Raw genomic sequence first — 21,938 nt, 5'->3', positions numbered from 1 at the left:
ATTTTAATTAAGAAATTTTTTCATTGGCACTAAATCTAAATTTTGATCCTTGTTCTGCACTGAGTCAGCCAGAGCAAGTCTAGTATCTCGTATACTTGAAAGTCAATAATTAGTCAATAAACATTTATTAAGTTCATATTATATGCCAGGCACAGAGTTTAGTATACAACCTTTTAAAGACTTGAAGATCATGTCCTTTCCCTCTCCTCCATCAAGTCCATCAAGTACTAAATTCAATTTAATATAGTTGATCAGTTTTTAAGTATTAAATCAATGCTTTATTTAGTTCAGAATATTTAAAAATTTCCAATTTTAGTTCTCTCATTTGTAGATATTTCATCTGTACTTATTTTGGGATGAAGACATAATTGACTTTTTTGGTTTTTTTACATGCTTAATTAATTAAGCTTCTTTTTGTTTCTATTAATTGTCTTTGATATTATTCTTTTTGTAAATTCATTCTTTCTCACTCAATTCAGTTATAGTCCTTATTTATGTTCAAATTTTTGCTCATTTTCCTTCATTAATTACTATTTTAATTGTTTTATGGTTTGTAAAAGATATGTACTAGATTTCCACATATATTTATTATTTTTATGTCCTAATAGATGATCAATTTTTGTAAAGATACCATGTGATAATGGGGGAAAAGTATTTAACATTCCTGTTTCATGAAAGTTGAGAAAGGATACTACACAAGAAGAGGGTAGCAGACAGTGTCAAGGTTGCAGAGGTTGAGGAATGAAAAAAGGGAATTAAGATTTGATAATTATGGATCATTGGTAACTTTGGAGAAAGAGTTTCAGTTACATAATGAGACTGGAGGGTAGATGGCAGTTTCTAGGTTTCATCTCATGCTATTCATCATTCCTTGTGGCACAATAGTATTCCATTACAACCATATACCACAACATCCATTCCCCAATTTATATACATCTCTCCTCCCCAGTTTCCAATTCCTTTCCACCACAAAAAGAGTTACTAAAAATATTTTTGTATAGGTAGGTCCTTTCCCCTTATCTCTGATATCTTTCAGATATAGACATAGTAGTGGCATTGCTGGGTCAAAGATATGTATAATTTTATGGCCCTTTGGGCATGGTTTCATATTGCTTCCCAGAATGGTTGTATGATTTCACAAATCCATCAGCAGTCAATTAGTGTCTCACTTTTTCCATTTCCCCTCCAACACTTATCATTTTGCTTTTTATTAATATTAGTCAATCTGATAGATGTAAGGTGGTATCTCAAGAGTTGTTTTAATTTGCATTTCTCTAATCATTTTTTTGTATGATTATAGATAATTTAACTTCTCCATCTAACAACTCCCTTTTCATATCCTTTGAGCATTTATCAGTTGGGGAATGCTTTCTATGCTTATAAACTTAAATCAGTTCTCTATGTATTTGTCAGAGACAGTTGCTATGAATTTCCTCCCAATTTGTGGCTTCTCTTCTAACCTTGGTTGCATTGATTTTGTGTGTACAGAAACTTTTTAATTTAATGTAGTCAAAATTATCCATTTCATTTATATTTGGTAATGTTCTCTATGTCTTTTGTTTATAAATTATTACCATATCTTTTTAGGTCTGACAGGTAAACATTTCTGTGCTTCCCTAATTTGTTTATCTCTAGATCAAGTATCTATTTTGGCTTTATCTTGGTGGATGGTGTGAAATGTTGGTCTATGCCTAGTTTCTACCATAGTGTCTTCCAGTTTTCCCAGCAATTTTTATTAGTGGTTCTCCCCACCAAAAAGTTGGGTCTTTGGGTTTATTGAACACTAGGTTACTAAGGTTGTTTACTGTGCATTGATTATCAACCTATACCATAGACTCACTATGCTAAAGCAATAGCTTTCTGAATGATTTCTCTGCCTCAAGTCACTTGCTAACCCAATCCATCCTCCTTCACTCAGCTGTCAAAATGACCTTCCTAAAGCTCAAATCTGATGTCACCCTTCTCCCTACTCCATTCAATAAATTCCAGCAGCTCCCTATCACTTCCAGGATCAAATATAAAGTCCTCTGATATTCAGACTTTCATAATCTATTTTCCTCTGGTCTTTCTAGTTTTCTTACTCCGCACTAACTCCCAAATACCCTTGTAATCTAGTAATAACGCCTCTTTGCTGTTTCTCACACAAGGCAATATATTTCTCATTTCCATGCGTTTTTACTAGCTGTTCTATGCCTGAAATATTCTTTCCTTCCTCACCTCTTTTTCCTAGGTTCCTTCAAGTCTGGCCTAAAATCTTATATTTTACAAGAAACCTTTTCTGATCCCCCTTATGTTAGCTAATGTCTTCCCTCTCTTTGATTGTCTCTAGTTTATCCTGAATATGTCTTGTTTGATCATGGTATATCTTATTTGCACATAGTTATTTGCATTTTGTCTCCCCAATTATCCTGTAAGTTCTTTGAGAGGGGGGGCTAGCTTTTGTCTTTCTTTTTATCTCCAATGCTTAGCACAGGGCTTGGCATATATAAGGTGCTTAATAAATGCAAGCATCTTACACTGTCTAAATCATGTACAGTGTCAAATACTCTTCAGTCTGGCACTTTTTCTCTAGTGCCAGCCTCTATTACAGTATATATTGACACAGTGATACCTCTACTACCACTAAGAGATCAAAATATGCAGAAAAGGACCTGTATGTACAAAAATGTCTATAACTCTTTTTTCTAGTGTCAAAGAACCAATAACTCAAAAAATGGCTAAAAATTTTGTTATATAAACATAATATTGCATTATAAGAATCTATGAGATAGTTACAAAGAAATCTAGGAAGATTTGCATGAAATGAAGCAGATAGAAGTGAGCAATATTAGGAGAATAATTTATAAAACAGTAATATTATAAGGATAAAGGACTAAAGAAATATCTCATCAATACCATGATCAATCACAAATTTCAGAGGACAGATGATGAAGCATGCTATCCATCTCCAGACAGAGAGGTGATAGTCTCCAAATACAAAATGAGAAATACTTTTGTACGTTGTCAGTGTAGGGATTTGTTTTGATTCACTATGCTTATTTGTCACAATGTATTTTTTGTTGTTGTTGTTGAGGTGGTAAGGAAATGGCATTTAGAGAAGGCAGTCACTACCCAAAATACGAAAAAAGGTCAGAAGAAATTAAAGACAAATAAGACAAATTGGAAAGTCACATGATAAATTTATAATAATTTTTTAAAAATTAGGGTTTGCATGATATAAATCCACAATTCTATGTATAATGTTCTTTAATTCCACAATGTATATGTAAATACTCACTTTATTGAATATTTATTAAATTAAGAAAAAAGAAAAAAAACAAAATCTCTTCTCTATAGAAATAAAACATATAGCCTGATCCTCAGCTAGTTTTAGAGAGAGCTTTGATTCAACTAAAGTATTGAAATATTTATTCTGTACAGTCTTCTTAAATGAGGATCAAATGAAGTAATATTTGTAAAAGCACTTAACAGTGCCTAGCACATAGTAGGAGCTTTATAAATGCCTGTTCCTTTTCCTTTCCTCCCCTTATTTTCCCTTTCTTCTTAGCAGAGAAACCTGTAGGAAGTTGAACATTTAACCCTCTTGTATCTGGAACCCAGATGCCTAAAGCACAGAAACCAGTCTTGATCCTTTAATTAGGGGGTTAAAATTAGTGGTGACACTTCCAAACACCAAACTTTGAAGATTTTTATTCCTCCAATTGAACAGGTCACTGTAATCTGCCTCTCATTGTACTCTTCCAATCTTAATTATCCAGTTTGCCTCCTAACAGAGTGCAAGTGAAATAGTCATATAAACCTCCTGATGAATACTCATCCCTATTATTATCATTCCTACTCCTCCCTAGTCCCATTGCAACCCAATTCAGTCACTGCCTAGCCCATTCTTTTACTTCTTTTGGAATCTTCAATCTATTGCCCAATTTACTGCCCAGAAACTCTCCCACATCTGTGAACTTTTGGGCCAATGACTCTTCCATCTACTCATTGTAATAAAAATCTCTCTCCTCAGGATACCACATTATTTGCAATCATCTTGACCAATGGCTACTCCTCCATCTTTACTATTTTTGTTTTTGATAGAATCATTCACCCTATCTCCCATATTTTTAGCCTAGAGTTTAACATTGTTTCATTTCATATCTTTCATAGCCATTCAATCTCAAGGTTATGGTTTTCAGAAAAAAAATTGGAGGGTAGGAACTTAAGGCAGTTTTTGTTTTTGTCTTGGCACCACTAGCACAAAGCATGGCACCTGGCATATGGTAGCTTAAGTTTCTCATGAGATCCTTATGGATCAGATGGAGATATAGCAATTGGGATATAGGATCAGAGTATGATAGATTTATGGCTAAAAGAGACCTCAAGGATCATACAATCCAACATTTTCATTTTATATATGAGGAAACTAAGGCCAAGAAAGGTGTGGGCTGGGTGATGATTAATGTGAAAAAGATCTAGAAGTTTCAGTAGATTGAAAATTCAGTATGAGTCACCAATGTGACAGTAGTCAATAAAGCTAAAGTGCTCTTATGATGATTTAATAACATCATAGTATTTAAAATACTTAGGCTGATAATAGTAGACTGGCTGGGGGCAGGTAGGTGGCTTGACAGAAGATGCTGGGTTAAAATCTGGCCTCAGACGCTTCCTAGCTGTGTGACCACTTAACACAACCCCATTGCCAAGCCCTTACCACTCTTCTGCCTTGGCACCAATAAATAGTATAGAGCCTAAGATGGAAGGTAAGGGTTTTTAAAAAGAGTAGGCTGGCTTTTCCAGTGGAATATGGAGAGGGCTTATGGCAGGGGGAAAGGACATTTATCTTGTAATTTTTTTTCATGACTTCATTGATGTCCAAAGAATTTGGGGCTTCTGTAGTGGTGAATATTTTTATTAATTATTAATTTATTGTGATATAAAAGAAGCATGGGAATCAGCTTGCTTAGGTAGATGAGGTCCCTAAATGGCATTCTTTCCATATACCACTTACCTGGCAAGTTCCTGAGTATATAGTTTTGTAAACTCCTAAGTGATTTTAATGTTGGAATTAATGTCATTTAACCTTGTTCTTATGCATTTTACACCAAAGTTCATAAAAAGAGAAAGAGAATATTGATCCCATAATGGAAATGTTATTTCTCTCTCTGGTACTGCCAGGGATTCTGGGTGTTAAGAGAGTTAGAAAGACAGGGATCAGTTTCATTTATATAGCCTCTTTAGCGATTTAATGGATATTGCAGATCTATGTTACCAATGATTTAAGTTGGGAGGGATTATAAAAGCAAGAGGCAAATAGCATCAAATAGCTCCATATCACTGCTAAAAGCACTGCAGCAAGAAAATTGTTCTTTTAGGTCTGCCCTAGCATACTGCTTTCATAAAACTTACTCCATCAGTGAGGGCCCCTATGTGAATGAGGTTACAATCCCCAAGCAAATATCAAACTCATTATATGGTAAGCAGCTAACTCCCAGTCTAGTCATTTGACCTTTATAGCAATGTTTTTAGAAGAAAGAGCAAGATGTTGGTGCACCAAATACTTTATCATAAAAAGAAATAACAGAGGTCACTTATTGATGTCTTCCCTACAAACAGATTGAGTGGTTGTCTTAATTTCTCAACCTCAATAATATTTAACATTATTAGTAGATTCACAGAGCTTATCTTAATAATTCAAAAAAAATGAAGACAAAATTAAGTTTTGTGGCCTTTTAAAATATATAATTTAATAGAGACTCTGAAATGGTAATGTTACAAATGTATCTGTACATACACAACTCGCTTATTTATTTTGTTCCAGACCTATGCACAATATCAGAGAATTTGAGAGTTGGAAGCAACCTTGGAAGCAATCTATTCTAACCACAAGGAAAAAAAAGATCCAAGAAGAATACATCCAATAAGTGGTTATCCAGCCTCTGCTTAAAGAATATCTATTGGGAACACATGATATGCAAACTCCCCCTACCAATGCAGATCATCAACTCCTTGGTAACTATAGTCTTGGTTTTCTGTTATTGTTGTTCAGTCATTTACTTGAATCTGACTTAGTTTTAGTCAAACTGTATCTGGCAGAGACTGGATACAAACCCAGGTCTTCCTAACTTCGAAGATATCCCACTATCATATATGCATATACATCATATACATAGTATATGTGTGTATGTGTGTTGGGGCGGGGGCGGGGGAGGGAGACAGACAGACAGACAGAAGATGGTTTACCAGGATGTGGCCAATGGGCATGCTACAGCTTCTTGGAGCTATAGGTAAGAGTTGGGTGGCAAGTGAACATCAGGAAAGTACCCTTGAAAAGAGCTCATCCTTCACCCCAGAGATACTAGTCTTCCATGAGTGCTCTGTCTATCCCATGGCTAACTGGTTGAGAATAACCAACCTTAGTGAATTAGGCTGTTGTCTACCCCAAGAATGGAAGGGGAAGATGAGAACAATTTATTCCAATGGTCATGAAGACAGTAAAAGCAGGTGCTGTGGAATTCTTAGTTTGATTAAATGCTGAAGAAGCCAAAGCCCTCCACTGCATCCTGAGCTATCACCAGTCTTGATTATCATCTTGCCACTGGACTTCAATGACTAGAAGAGGGGCTAACAACTTTTCAGATATGAAGAAGCAGCAACCAAATAATGTATGAAAGGCCAATGATACCACAAGTATCTTTAATTACTGTTTTTAACTTTTGAGCACTAGTGTGAGGAATGGAAGGTATATATTGTTATACCATTTGACATGAGGCAGGCAGGCAGGCAGGCAGGCAGGCAGGCAGGAAGAAGGAAGGAAGGAAGGAAGGAAGGAAGGAAGGAAGGAAGGAAGGAAGGAAGGAAGGAAGGAAGGAAGGAAGGAAGGAAGGAAGGAAGGAAGGAAGGAAGGAAGGAAGGAAGGAAGGAAGGAAGGAAGGAAGGAAGGAAGGAAGGAAGGAAGGAAGGAAGGAAGGAAGGAAGGAAGGAAGGAAGGAAAATAGAACTTACAAACATATGAGACAAAAGAACCAGGCCTTGGTTGTGCTGGTAATTTTTGTGACTTTGAGAATGACACTTGTGCTTTGGTTTTCTCATCTATAATATGTAGGGACTGAGGTGGATGAAAGCTAAGAGCTTTTTTTAGCTAAGAGCCTATATAATTTTAGGTAGCTTAGGACCATGGAATCATAGAGTGAGAACTAAAGGAAACTTTTAATATTGAGTAAAAATTCACATTTTACCAATGAGGAAACTTAACTTCAAAGGAGGTGAAATGACTCATACTGGGCCACAGAAATAGTAAGTAGTTGAGGTATGAATTAACTCAGGTGGTTTTAATTCCAAGTATGGAGCTTTTTCCACAATATCAAGTTGCTTCTCAACCTGCCCAGGACACAGAGCCATTTTTGGATACTGGTATGGCCCAAATCTAGGTCTATTCATTCCTTCTACACTTATTAAAATAATTACATACATAATAAATTCATTTGAGATACCAATAATAAGTGTAGAGTATTTTCATTCGAGTGTTAGCAAGTATAATCCCAAGTTCAACTTCCTTCAAATCTGACCCCAGATACTTACTAGTTATATGACCTTGGACAAGTCACTTAACTCTGTTTGCCTTGGTTTCTCATCTGTAAAATGAGCTGAAGGAGAAATGGCAAACTACTTCAAGTATCTCTGCCAAGAAAACTTCAAACCACGTTACTAAGAGTTGGAAACAAATAAAAAAAAAAAAACTGACCAAAACAAAAATCCTGAACTAAAAGAAACTTTGCAATCCAAAATAGAAAAAAAATTCACACTACCTGAGGCAATCTAAGAATAATAGAATGCTTATGAAGGAAACTTCCTTTCAAATAATCCCCAACTATTATTACTCCTTAGGATATAACCTAGAACCTTTATCAACTTTATTATGCTAGAAATCCACAGAAACATCTTTCTAGGGAGCTGAGAGAGGTGGAAAACTGTTTTCCCATTAACAAGTAATTCACCTACTGAGCATCCACATAAAAGAATCCAAAAGACTAAGTCTTGAGGTTGAATTTAACATCATAGATGATAAAAATGAAATAATGTATATAAATACATTTTGAAAACCTTAGAGTCCTATATAACTGTCAGCTATTATTAATCATCTGGCTCCCACCTACCTTTCCAGTCTTATTTCTCCCCTTTATTTACTCTGTTCCAGTCAAACTTGCCTACTAGCTGTTCCCTGGACACCATTCCATCTCCAGCCTGTTGACCTTTACACTTCCCTACACCTGGGTTGCCCTCCCTCCTAACCTTCACCCCTTGGAATTGTACTTCTTATAAGACATAGATTAATAATGCAACAATTACACAGTGCTTTAAGGTTTGAAAATTGCTTTACATTTGTCATATTCTACCCTTATAACATCCTTGTGAGGTTTAATATATATACTATGATTGGGCTCATCTGACAGATGCAGAAACTGAAAGGCATTAAGTAGGGGCAGCTGGGGGCTCAGTGAATGTAGAGCCAGGCTTTGAGATGGGAGATCCTAGTTTCAAATCTAGCCTCAGACACTTCCCAGCTGAGGGACCCTGGGTAAGCCACTTAACCCCCAAATTGCCTAGCCCTTACTGTTCTTTTTGCCTTGGAACCAAAACCCAGTATTGACTCTTAATGCAGAAGGTAAGGGATTTTTTAAAAGGTATTGAAAAAACTTGCCTAGGGTTACAGATAGTAAGTAACTAAGGCGAAACAGGAACACAGGTCTTCCTCATTCCAAGCCCAGCACTCACTGGATTACTTCCTACCCACTATGCCATAGGCTTTTATAAAGTTCATTATATATAAAACAGCTGTGAAATACTTAGAACACATATTCAGGAAATAGGAATTTCTTTTATGTGTCTGAGCTCCTAAAGACATCAATTATACTTCTTCCCAGATATGATTTCTCCCTTCTTGGACCTCTAAGAGCACCTTATTTGACTTTGCTTAAAGATTTAAAAGATTTCATTTTGTTTTCTATTTATTCATAGGCATGTTTCCCTTGGTGGATTGCAAACATTCTGAAAACATGTCTTTGACATTTTTGTAATCTTTATTTCCCAATGCTGTATCTATGGAATTAAATATAATTTAGGATTATGATAAAAATACAATTAACATAAATACAGGGACATTACCCACAATAGCAGAAAACAGATCTGGCCAGCAATCCCAGGACAGGAACCCCACCACCCCCATGATGATGGGATAGTCCATTCCAGGAAATTAATAGATCCTATTCCTTCCTATGAGGCTTAAATAAAGTAACCTCCAATGCAATAGGAAGTGAAGAGGAGGGAGATGAATTAGGGGAGGTCACTTCAGTTGAGATTCTTCAATGTCTTTTATTTAACTTAAAAATGTTTATCTCATAACTCAAGCTACAAAACAACTTAGCAATAATTAGAACCTCATTTGAATATTCTTTCTCATTTCATTTAAATAAAGTTCCCCAAAGCATAGAAGAAGGATAATCGGTACAATATCTGGGTCCTTGATTTTTATCTACTGATTGCCTTTACTTGTCAATGGCAGGTAGGTGGTACAAATGAATAAAGTGCCCAGCCTGAAGTCAGGAAGATTTGAGTTCAAATGTATCTCACATACTTCCTAGCTGTGGGATCCTGTGCAAGTCACTGAACCCTGTTTACCTCAGTTTCCTCATCTGTAAAATGAACTGAAGAAGGAAATGGCCAACTTACTCTAGTATCTTTTGCCAACTGGTATCACAAAGAGATGGACACAACTGAAATGACTGAACGACAACAAATATATGTGAATACCAGTTCTGGCTCAGAAGCCCAAGATCTTTCCACTAAATGGTGCTGTTTCAGGGGCAGCATGTTGGAGGGAAAGAGAGCTGACCTTGAAACCAGGAAGATCTAGACTCCTAATCCATCTCTGACGCATCCTGACACGCATGACCATAGGCAAGTCACAGCCTCTCTATGTTTAGTCAGCTCTAATTCTATCATTTGCAGAGAAGGTGCAGACAGGATCAGGTGGAAGGAATTTCCTCCCTCAGCAGTTCCCAGGACCAATGAGATCACAGGTCCAGTCTTTATTCCTATCCTACAACCATGAGCTTGGGTGGGCCCTCTTTTATCTCTACTCAAATTCATTTAGACTTTCTCTATGACTCTTCTGCTCTCATACAGGTTTCCCCAAAACCTATTCCAGGCTTTTTAGGATGTAGCCTCTCTTGGCACCTAGATCCATTCTCATCTGTGCTATGTTCCCACACTGAGAGAACCTATAATACTAATAAAATAAATAAATAACAATAATATAATAATAAAAAAGGGAGAGGTTTTTACACCATCCATTTACAAGGTATGCTTCATCTCCTTTTAGAAACAACAAAACTGGGCCAAATTCTTGTAGAGCATGTGAGATTTAGTGAACAAGCATTTATTAAGAATTTCCTATATGCTAGACACTGAGAGCAAAAAGCATCATTTTTTCCCCTCAAGCACCTCATAATTTCTGTATTTAGAAACAAAACAATATCACAAAACATTGCCCTACTTTGTGAAGACACAATTTTCAGAGCCTTTTTCACCACCCCTTTGAATGGAATTTTTAACAGGAAAAAAAATCAATATAAAGTCAGCACATTTATCATAATGATAGAGAAACACCCAGTCATCTTTATTTTGATTTGTGTCTTCAATAGTTCAGCAACAACATTTAGATAGTATTAACTCATATAGAGGATATGGCTATATTTCCTTTTTCAAAGTTAAAAATATCATTCTCCAATTTTTTACTTTAAATTTATTTATTTATTTGCTTGATATATTAAAACTCCCAGCTAATATCCACAACTAGAGAAAGAACTATGGGAGTAGAAATTCAGAAGAAACTATATGATTTATCATTTGTTTACATGGGTATATGAATGGGGGTTTTGGTTTTAAAAGATTATTCATTTACAAAAATTAATAATATAGAAATAGATTTTGAGTGATAATACATGGAAACCCCAGTGATACTGTTTGTCAACTCCAGGAGGGGGGAGAAAAGAGGGGAAGGAGACAACAAGAATCATGTAACCATGGCAAAAAATTAAAATAAAGAAATAAAGAAATGAAATTGCCAGCTAACTCCAGCCCTCTTTTCCTTCCTCCCCTTCCCCGCATTGGAGAAAGTATCATCTGACCAAAAAAAAAAAAAAAGAGTATATATAAAATTATGTCTTCCTTGTTTCTATATATCAGATGTTCTGCCAGAGGTGGCCATACACAAGTTATTCTTCAAACAATATTTCTGTTGCTATATATAATGAGTAACATTCTTTATTAAAATCTGGAATGCTACAAGGTGATGGGGGTTGGGGAAGATGAAGCAAAACAACCATGATAATTTGGGGGAACGTTTGAAGAGTTGGACAAGATTCTGCGTAGAATGATTAGCTCATCAGTTTACAAATACACACTTCAAATGGCTTTTTAAATGTTGCCATCTGGTGGAGCTCAGGCTCATAGTTTCCTCATTTTCTGCCTTCCTACAAATGAGCCTTAAAGGAATCGGTAGAGAGAATATTAATGTGCCAATAAGAAAGAACTGATGGTCAAGAGCACAACCATGTCTATAAGATAAATATCAAATGCAAAAAAAAATGAACTTTAAATTTTTTTCTTTAGTTCTCAGTGGTTTAAAGACATAAGAAATCATCTTCCTCCTCTTGAGTCCCTATTTAGTATTCCCAGTTTTATTCAGTCATTCAACAAACATTTATTAAAGATTTCTTATTTGCCAGGCTAGAGACATAAGGGCATATGAATTAATCCCTGTACTCAAGGAGCTTACTGGCTAATACCAAATAACTTTAAATGGCTAAGAAAGACCTGATGGTCATCAATGCTGCTAGCTAGCCATAGATAAAGTCATTGAAGAATTTCCTTAATTGAAAAATAATTTTCTGATAGATATTTATATTGCCACTGACTTTCCCTGTAACAACTGACTTTTTAAAAAAGTTACAGGCATTCCATTCTGTTCATCCTTAAAAAATTGATAGCAAATATATGAATAAGGTCAGGAGTATGGTGGAGTCAGTTGGGACTGGGACTTAAAAACCTATTATTAAATTTTCAGGGTGAACATTTACATCTTACAAATCAGCAAATGCTACAAACCAGAGCTTGATTATTTTGCTTTATGGATTGTTTACTACTATGATGACTAGCTAACATTTATATGGCGCTTACTATGTGTCAAGCATTGTGCCAAGCACTTTATAATTATTATTTCATTTGATCTTCCGTTTTGGTCTTGTGAGATGATGTGGTATACGTAGATAATGTAGTATAAGTTATTATTTCCTTACTCACTAAAAATGTGAAAACAATAACGACAATAATAATAAACATTTATATAGTACTTGTTACATACCAGCTACTATGCTAAGCACTTTATAATTATTATTTCACTTGATACTCCTAACATCCCTGGCAGGTAGGTGCTATTATTATTCTTAATTTACAGATAAAGAAACAGACAGAGGTTAAGGGACTTTCTCAGAGTAATACAGATATTAAATATCTAAGGTCACATTTGAACCCAGGTCTCTCTGATTCCAGGCCTGGAGCTCTACCCACTGGGTATCTCTTTGCCCTTATTAAGAAAGTGATGAAGGAAATATTGATAATGCAAATTAAACTTAAAGGTGTGTCATGTGTGTATTGTTTTTCCATGAGCTAAATGTTAAAATTTACCAGCCCACCCCTGGATTCTTATCTATAGCGTGTATGTGGATCTTACCTTAAGCATCCAGGCTCGTTCCCTGGTTGTTGAAATGAAGTACTCCTCTGAGGAATGTGGCACTGGAATAAAAACAGAGAGAGAGGGAGAAAGAACAAGAGAATACACATTTTAGTACAATAAGAACATGGGGGAAAACAAAGTCATGTTATGGTGGACAGGGTGTTAGCAGCAATGACAAGGAAACTAGAGATGTAAGTGACAATACACTAATTCAGTTGCAAATACAGTAGCCCAGTGTTTAATTAATCCTAGATATTGGATGGACCTCCAGGCCATTAGGAGTTAATATATTCTTAGTTATTTGTCAATTGCAATCTAGTTTTCTTTTGCCCCTAATGAATTTAATTTGTACTTTTATCTCCTCTCTAATGAGACCTCTGTTAGGCTACCAGTGATGTTTTATCAGAGACTAATAAAAAGGCAGTACTTCTAATATGGTCCCAAATGCCTTATATAAAATGGAAAATGTTGACTACCAAAAATCTCATTCTTTTTTTTCAATAACAAGAAGAATGTTGACCCCAGGATCACAATATCAATAAGAACAGTATTTTTCCAGACCAAACTATACCAGAGGATGACAAATTATATACAATTTCAGTTAATCAACCCTATTGTTCATTTTTATAAAAGAATATTCCATATAAAACCAAAGCCACAAAGTAAGAACTCAAAGTGAAAAATCATGTTTTGATCTGCATTCTGATTCAAACAGTTCTCTCTTAGGGGGTGGATAGCATTCTTTGTCATAAATCCCTAAGAATTGTCCTGGATCATTGTATTGCGGATAATACCTAAGTATCACATTTGATCATTTCACAATATTGCTGTTACTATGTACAATGTTCTCCTGGTTCTGCTTATTTCACTCCACAATAGTTTATGTAGGTCTTTCCAGCTTTTTCTGAAATCACCCTTATCATTATTTCTTACAGTACCTAATATTCCACATTATCATCATTACCACAATTGGTCAGCCATTTCTCAATTAAAGACATTCCTTTAGTTTTGAAGTCTTTGCCACCACAAAGAGAGCAACTATAAATATTTTTAACAGGTGGGTCCTTTCCCCTTTTTATAGATCTCTTTGGGATACAGACCAAGTAGTGATGTCACTGGTTCAGAGAGTATGTATTGTTTTATAGCCTTTTGGCTTAGTTCCAAATTGGAGGGATCTTCCTTCCTTCCTTCCTTCCTTCCTTCCTTCCTTCCTTCCTCCCTTCCTCCCTTCCTCCCTTCCTCCCTTCCTTCCTTCCTTCCTTCCTTCCTTCCTTCCTTCCTTCCTTCCTTCTCTTCCTCCCTCCCTCCCTCATTCTCTCTCTCTGTCTGTCTCTCTGTCTGTCTGTCTGCCTCTGTGTGTGTGTGTGTGTCTGTCTGTCTGTCTGTCTCTCTCTCCAAGCATAAGATAAGGTCCAATACAGTCCATAAGTATAAAAACTGTGGATAAGGAAAAGGCCAGTTTAGCCAGATTGTAACATGTGCCAAAAGGGGAAATGTTTCTATAGAGAAAAAAAAGGGGGAAGGTTTAGGTTGTGAAGACCTTAAAATGTCAAACAATGATATTTCTTTTTTTTTTTTAATTTTTTTTAATATATTTTATTTGATCATTTCCAAGCATTATTCGTTAAAGACATAGATCATTTTCTTTTCCTTCCCCCCCCCCCCATAGCCGACGCGTAAGTCCACTGGGCATTAGATGTTTTCTTGATTTGAACCCATTGCTTTGTTGATAGTATTTGCATTAGAGTGTTCATTTAGAGTCTATCCTCTGTCATGTCCCCTCAACCTCTGTATTCAGGCAGTTGCTTTTTTCTCGGTGTTTCCACTCCCATAGTTTATCCTTTGCTTATGAATGGTGTTTTATTCTCCTGGGTCCCTGCAAGTTGTTCAGGGACATTACACCACCACCAATGGAGAAGTCCATTACGTTCGATGATACCACAGTGTGTTTGTCTCTGTGTACAATGTTCTCCTGGTTCTGCTCCTCTCGCTCTGCATCACAATGATATTTCTTCTTATAGTTGAGGTGACTGATGTACTGAAATCAGGAAAATCCAATTGGAGTCCTTGATATTTGACTAGGAGAAGGGAAGTCACCTCTCTCTCAGCCTCAGACTCCTTATATGTAAACTAGAGATAATAAAAAGTTATTTACTAGGTGACTGTTCTATAGGTAAAATGAAGTAATTTATCAAGCCTTTTGAAAATCTTGAAATGCTCTGGTAAATATATTTGTTGCTTTTAATAACAATAATAAAAGGTCACTGGAGCTGAGTTAGTAGAATAACCAGGCCAGGCCTGTGCTTTAGGAAAATCATTTTTGGCAGCTGAGTGGAAGACAGCTTGGAGTGGGGAGAGGCTTGAAGTAAAGAGATCGGTAGATCATTCCTCCCTCTAACGTTTTCACTGATTTCTGGGCTTCACATTTTATCTCCAGAATCCTCAAAGAAAGAGAAGAAATTATGGGAGGAATAAGATGCAGAGAAATGGAGCACAGGACTTGGAGCTAGAAGGGCCCCTAGTGGCCATTTAGTTCAATCCTCTCATTTTTTGAGATGAGGAAAATGAAGTCCACAGAAAGTGAAAATAACTTGCCTAAAATTTTAAAGGTGGTAAAGAGCAGAGGAAGGATTGGAACCCTTTCTCCACTATTCTGTAAGGTTTAATGGGAAAAGAGCTCCTTTAAGTTTATGAATTTTATTACCGAAAACTGTTAACTTCTTAAAAGTTTTATTGATCAGAGTTAGTTCTCCTGAGATTTAAATGTAATTGAGAAATATTTTATAAAATATGATAAAATAGATAATATGGCATATAGGCAGAGCATGATTTGAACCCAAGTACTGATGACTTTATTATTATTCCATAGTTTCATGGGAAAAGAGTTGCTTTAAGTTTATAAATTCTAAGTCTGTTAACTTAAAAGTTTTGTTGCTTAGAGCTTCAGATATGCCATCAAGAAATCTCCTATGATTTAAATATAATTGATAAATATTTTACAAAATAAATAAAAATAATAAAAATAGATAATATTACATTTTAAAAATAAGTCAATAAGCAGCCTAAAGGAGTCCTTACTTACAGATCAATGGCTGCTGTTTCCATTTGAGTTTAAAACCACTGATATACATGACATGTAGTTTCATTTTCTCTACTTCTTCCTGATCAGAAAATTAGATTCTGCCTCTGGAATCACCTTGTGTCTAGGTAAGCCAATTTGAGGTTGTTGCTCCCCAACCATTTTTAAGACACATTATGGGCTCATAACTATCTTCCAACTCCCCTTTATATGTTGACCTCCTTGAAATCATTAAATATTTTGTCTACTTGTATTTTTAACTCTAGAAGTACTCCCCCCAAAGACTATGGCATTAAAATAAAAACAGATAGAGGAAGAAACAAATGAACACACATTTTAGTACGAGAATTTAGCACATTGTCGATCACAAAATACTTATTAAATACCTTATTATCTCTGTATCTTTCTACTAATAGTGGATATGATATGAATAATAAACCAGCAAAGGAGACTGAGAAATAGTAATACAGTTAGGACAAGTAAGGATAAAATAATGTCATGAAAACTCAAAGATGCATGACAATCCAGGAGGTCAGGGTAGTCAATAATGTCTGATGAGACATTTAAAAAGATAAGGGACAAAGGCCATTGTAGTTCACAATTAAAAAATAACTGGTGACTTTGGAGAGAGTAGTTTCATTTGAGTGATAAAGATTAGAAGCCAGATTGTACAGGATTCTTTAAGAAGAACATAAAAGAAGAGGAAGTAGAGGATCTAAGTGTAGAGGGCTTTTAAAAGAAATTTGACTAAGAAAAGAAAGAGAAACATAAGCTGATATATATAAATAGTCCTGGCTCCAAGTTTTGATTATCTTTTACTGCAGACCAATGGGCAGTATGACTAGAAAGGAACAATTGAGTAGAACAAAAGGACTTAACATTCATGTCCTACACCAGTCTTTAAGCTACAGATTTCCCTTTTAAACAATTTTTTTTTCCTTTCAAAGAGGAAATCACAGTGTGACTTCCCCTTAAGTTTTCCTAGAGGCAAAAAAGATTATAGAGTATTGACAAAATGTCAAAAACATTTTCTTTTTTCTTTGTAGTATTGGGTGAGTATTAAAGATAATGGTGGAGGAAAATGAAGAAGAAATTGTCTTCATTTATGTCATGTTTCTTTAAAGGAACTCAGTAAATTTCCTTTTTAAAAAAAGGCAGAAAGATTATTACATGACTTGCTCAAAAATCATAGAGTTAATCATTAGTAATGCTCATTGCTGAGCAACTTGAATATATGCTAATTATGACTAAATATATCCCCCAGGATTCTTTCCTTCATATCAGGTATCATCCATGGAATCCCAGAATTTTAGATTTTGAAGAGACCCCAGATATCATATATTCTGTGTTTCTTAACCTTTTTGGTGTCAGGGATTCCTCTGGCAATCTGGTGAAAACTTTAAGACCTCTTTCTTAGAATAATGCTTTTAAATGCATAAAAGAAAATGAATTTGATATAAGCAAAGTTATGAAAATATTTTAAAATACCTTGTTAGATCCCTTGATCTGATATAATCTGAATAGATGCAGATACAGTGCTAAGGATACAAAACCAAAAATTAGTCCCTACTCTCAAAGAACTTACATTCTGTTGGTGAGGAGAAAATATGGTGGGAGAAGATACGTACATAAAGAAATTAAATATAATTTATATGCCCAGGATTTGGAAGGAAGCTATATAAGTAAGGAGATTTTCCTGCCCTTCATAGTACGGAAGATAAAGGAGGAAACAGAATGGTAGATAATAAGCTGGTCTCATCCTTTCTCATGGTAAAAGCAGTGGAGTCCTGGGGCCTGGTTGATTATAGACAGAGGGGTGAGGTCTATATGAATTACTCATCCTCCAACATTATTATTCAGCTTGGTAGGCTCTGCCCCAGGGCTCACTCCAATTTTCTGTCTATTTTCTCAGTTAGGGGAGGACCAAGTACTTAACTTTTCAGTGAGCCTCCTGCAGAGCTGACCTGACTCCATTATTCAGCTTTGTTTGTTCATATATAAAAATAACCTTTATTTTTTTATATTTAAAAAGAGTATTTCAAAGTTTTATTTGTTGCCTTCTCATTTTACATAATCATTTCCACTTAATTCCCAGGTGTCCCCCTCCTTTCACTGAATGTAAAAAGAAAAACAACTTGTAAGGTGTTATTCTTTTTTGTATGTGGACATTTTGGTTGCTGAAAGAGGCAAATAAATAGCATTTGTGTAAGGAATACCAAAAAATCAGCAAAAGTGTGTGTGTGTGGGGGGAGATAGCATCTCAAAAAAAAAATGTTGGAGACTCAGACTTCTCTGAGGACCAGAGAAAACAGCACCTCATATCTATGTTCTGAGAAGATCTTTCTGAAGGCAGTTGTTGTCCAGACATTTCAGTTGTGACCAACTCTTCATTATGAGTTTTCTTAGTAAAGATACCAGAGTGGTTTGCCATTTTCTTTTCTAGCCCATCTTACAGATAACAGAACTGAAGCAAACATCATTAAATGACCTGCTGGGGTCTTTCCTGACAGAAAGGTGGAATCTTTGAATTTCATATCATAAATTGGAAATGAGCCACATGGATGAAAAATCCCATGTATTGACATTAAAAGTCAGAAAGTGATAAGAAAGAGAAAACTAGGTAAAGCAAGAAAGAAGAAAAGGAATCTATGTGCTAGAGGCATGAAGAATAGAAGATACAAGAGGAAATGAGAACAGCTGCTTCTGGGAGACTACAGAAACTCATCAAAGGTGACAGGATTTTCTATTGTTTTGCTGGAAACAGTGCTGATTGGGAGATACACAATGCTTTGCTGAGAGGTGACTAGTTATAGAAAGAGAGAATGGCTTTCTAAAGTCATCTAAAGCCCAAGAGAGTGGAAATTTCTCGAGACTTTAGCTGCATCATATTTTGCTGGTTTCAGAGGAAGAAAGAGATACTTTATATTTAAAATAGAGCTTTTCTAAGACCTGAAGGGACAGAAAACAACCTGACATTTGAAGAACAGGCTGGAGAGGCTTACATGGCCCTATCACTAGTTACAGCTTGAGAAAGAGAAGCTCCTAAAAGATCCAGAGCAGATCTGAGGATCTTGGCAGTCCTCTAGCAAAGAGCACAACATTTTCTTAGCCTCCTTCCAAGAGTGGCTTTGTTTTAAAAGAGCTTGTCACTGCTTAAACATATTGAAAGTCATAGAAAAGTGGCTTTGCTCAATAAAAGAATGGCGAGGAAAACAAAGGGAATAAATATCAAAGAAGCTGTTTTGTCCAGCAGCTGTTATGTGGTGTACACTATTCTCTAAAGAGACCTATGACAATAAGATCTGCCATTCAGAGTTGTGAGCTGCCCTGGGTACATCCCTACTAGGTTTCTCTCTATGTCCTCTCTCTCTAGTTATATTCTGTTGGAAGTGTAACTCAGGTTTGAACTATTAAGACTTTATTCGTGATCTTATTGTCTACTGAATAAATAATATGATTGTTCTAGCTCTTGCATTATGGCTTAGTAAAAGTTTCATGGTTAAGAATCAGTGGTGTAATAGATTGGTTTCTGCAATAAATGTAGCCATTGATAGATTTCTATAAATGGGAATCACACCAATGGAGGCTCAGGAGCTACAATGATGACTAGTAGAAACTGTTGGCATGAAGACATTAAAGTTACTCATCCCTGAGGGAGAAGTGAGATCTATGTACCATATTAAAAGCCATACCTGTAGACTCATTGCTTGTGTAGATAGGATGGTGCCATACCCAGGCTGATTATTTAAGCAAAGCCAACAAATACATCAACTAAGTCTAATAGTTTGTACTGTATTCCATATCTATAGTCCATACCTCTCTACTGAAAGAAAGAAAATGTGTTTTCTTCTCAGGTCTTAAGGATAAATATTGTTTATTTCAATTCATTAAGAATTTGACTTTGTAGAGTTGTTTTATTATTGTATATATAGTTCCTCTTGGTTGTGCTGTCTTCACTCTACATGATTTCATTCAAGTCTCTCTGAAATACTCATATTCATCTATCCTACTTTACAAACAGTTCTCAATTAGTCATGGTTTATAGGGAGCTAGAAACAACCACAACCATCAGTCACATTTGCATAGAGCTTTAATGTTTGCAAATCATATTCCTCATGATGAGCCTGTAATACAGGTGGTCAGCAAAGGAGAAATTTCAATGATGAAGAGACTCAGAAAGGTGAATTAACCTAGATTTCATAGCTAGAAATTAACTTAGATGGGATTTGAACTCAGGTCTCTTGACTACAGGATCAGAATTCTAGCTACTATACTAGTTATGAAAAAAGTAAGCATTCCAAGATTATTTAAAACAAAACAAAAAACTTTTCCCACTAATGTCAATTATGACCCCAAATACCTTTTTCAAAAACAAGGCTGGCTACCAATTTGAAAAAAAAACAACAACTAAATTTAGTATTTTATATGGAAAGAGAACAAATTGAAATAGGAAGTCCATAACTCCTTCACTTACTATTTTGTGTGATAAGATACCACAGACCCTGGTTAAGCCACTTACACACTTTAAAATTCATTTTTCCAATGTATTAACTGAGAAGTTTGAATGAGGTGATATAAAAATCCCTTGAACTCTAAATCCAATATTTTTTTACCTAGAGTTTCTAGCTGAGGTGCAAATATGTAAGGAATTGCTTAGAAGGATGATGGCAAACACTGGTTAGTCTATAAATTGGATAATGAGCTCTTAGATAATCGAGAGTTGCCAACATACAATTTGCCTTTTCCTTCTCTCTGAAAATATCCCACAGCTCTACTTTTCCAGCTGGAAGGAGGGATTCACATATCAAACTCTTGTTTCTACACAGAAATTAGGCAATGGAAACTCTCACCAGATCTCACTGTATGAAAAAAGTCAGAATTCCTGGGAAGTGCTTATTCCATAATGGAAGGTATTTTCCTTTCTCCAGTTTCTGGATCTCTATGGTCTCTATTGGGACTGCAATCCTCACTGCCTTGAAAAATATATTAATTTTCTTGGGGGATGGAAATCTCTGGGGTCAACTGATGCAATTCTTGCAGGAAAATGCAACATAAATCACACTAATCTTTGTATGCAGAGGGCAAATGTCTGTTACCCTGAGGACTTTGAAGTCTTTTTTGTAATTGAACCAGTATAAAAAATATCAACACCACATGCTTTATAAAGCAGGTATAATGATATTCTTTTCATTAGAGGCCTGCTATAAAAACCATCCTCAAAAGACAGAGCTGAATAATAAAATAATAAATAAAATTGAAAAATATTAAATCAGAAGGTGTCTAATATCCATTATTGCTAATAATGTGCTTTTAATAAAAATTGTTGCTTTGGTATAGAGATGGAGCATATACTCAGTACAGAAAGTATCTTACTTTATCCTGCCATTAAAACTCTCTCCACCCTCAATGAATGGTGATTATGGAACTAATGGAATAGATGGCAGGGGTTTAATGGATTAGAAGGAAGGAAACCAAGGTTCTAATCATTATTGAGCTATGTGACCTTGGATAGCCATTGTATTTCTCTGAATCTAATTTCTTTAATTGCTAGCTGAGACATAAATGAGAGGACCAGATTAGATAATATTTGAGGTTATTTTTGTTCTGAAATTCTCAGCCACTTTATCAATTATAGAATCTACATTCTAATTCCATTTCATAAAGCAAAAGTTACATAGTGGATACCCCATGTCCACTCTGAAATATTGTCTACTTTCTACTCCATCATCATTTCCAGAAATGTATACAGCTCAGATTTTAAAGAGGAAGCTGTAGTATGGAAGGATGCAATGTTTCTGAAATGAGTAAATCAAGATTAGATTACTGATTCTGAAACATCAAAGAATCATAGATTTTGAGCTAAAAGAACTTTAGAAGATTCTCTAATCAAATTCCCCCATTTTAAAGATGAGGAAACAGAATCAATGGAAGTAAAGTCACTTTGCCTAAGGTTAAATAGATAATATTCATTAAGAGGGCTAGACTACAACCCCAAATTTTCTAACTAAATTCAATGTTTTTCCTACAATACCATACTGTGAGGCTCTGGGCAAGTCCTTAAACTCAGGACCTCAGTTTCCT

At 35.5% G+C, this 21,938-nt stretch overlaps 1 protein-coding gene and 1 long non-coding RNA gene across 3 annotated transcripts in view; one reads left to right on the top strand and one right to left on the bottom strand.

Annotated features, from left to right (window-relative positions):
• Window positions 1-21,938, bottom strand: part of MAPRE2 (microtubule associated protein RP/EB family member 2) — a 199,917-nt gene that overhangs the window by 130,434 nt on the left and 47,545 nt on the right. For both annotated transcript variants that reach the window (XM_007487153.3, XM_056823880.1), the window contains exon 2: window positions 12,776-12,837. Coding sequence is in view for 1 of the 2 variants with exons in the window: in XM_056823880.1 (XP_056679858.1) it covers window positions 12,776-12,837 (62 nt within the window). In the remaining variant the exon portion in view is untranslated. The remainder of the gene's footprint in view (window positions 1-12,775; window positions 12,838-21,938) is intronic.
• LOC103097920 (uncharacterized) overlaps window positions 1-21,938 on the top strand; it is a 55,593-nt gene that overhangs the window by 17,509 nt on the left and 16,146 nt on the right. The window contains exon 2 of the long non-coding RNA XR_008917707.1: window positions 5,804-5,994. This is a non-coding gene — a long non-coding RNA (uncharacterized LOC103097920). The remainder of the gene's footprint in view (window positions 1-5,803; window positions 5,995-21,938) is intronic.

This window comes from Monodelphis domestica, chromosome 3 (genome assembly GCF_027887165.1).
Source record: "Monodelphis domestica isolate mMonDom1 chromosome 3, mMonDom1.pri, whole genome shotgun sequence".
Taxonomy (NCBI): domain Eukaryota; kingdom Metazoa; phylum Chordata; class Mammalia; order Didelphimorphia; family Didelphidae; genus Monodelphis; species Monodelphis domestica.
Note: the sequence above shows the minus strand (reverse complement) of the source record. Positions and strands in the feature narration are given on the sequence as shown.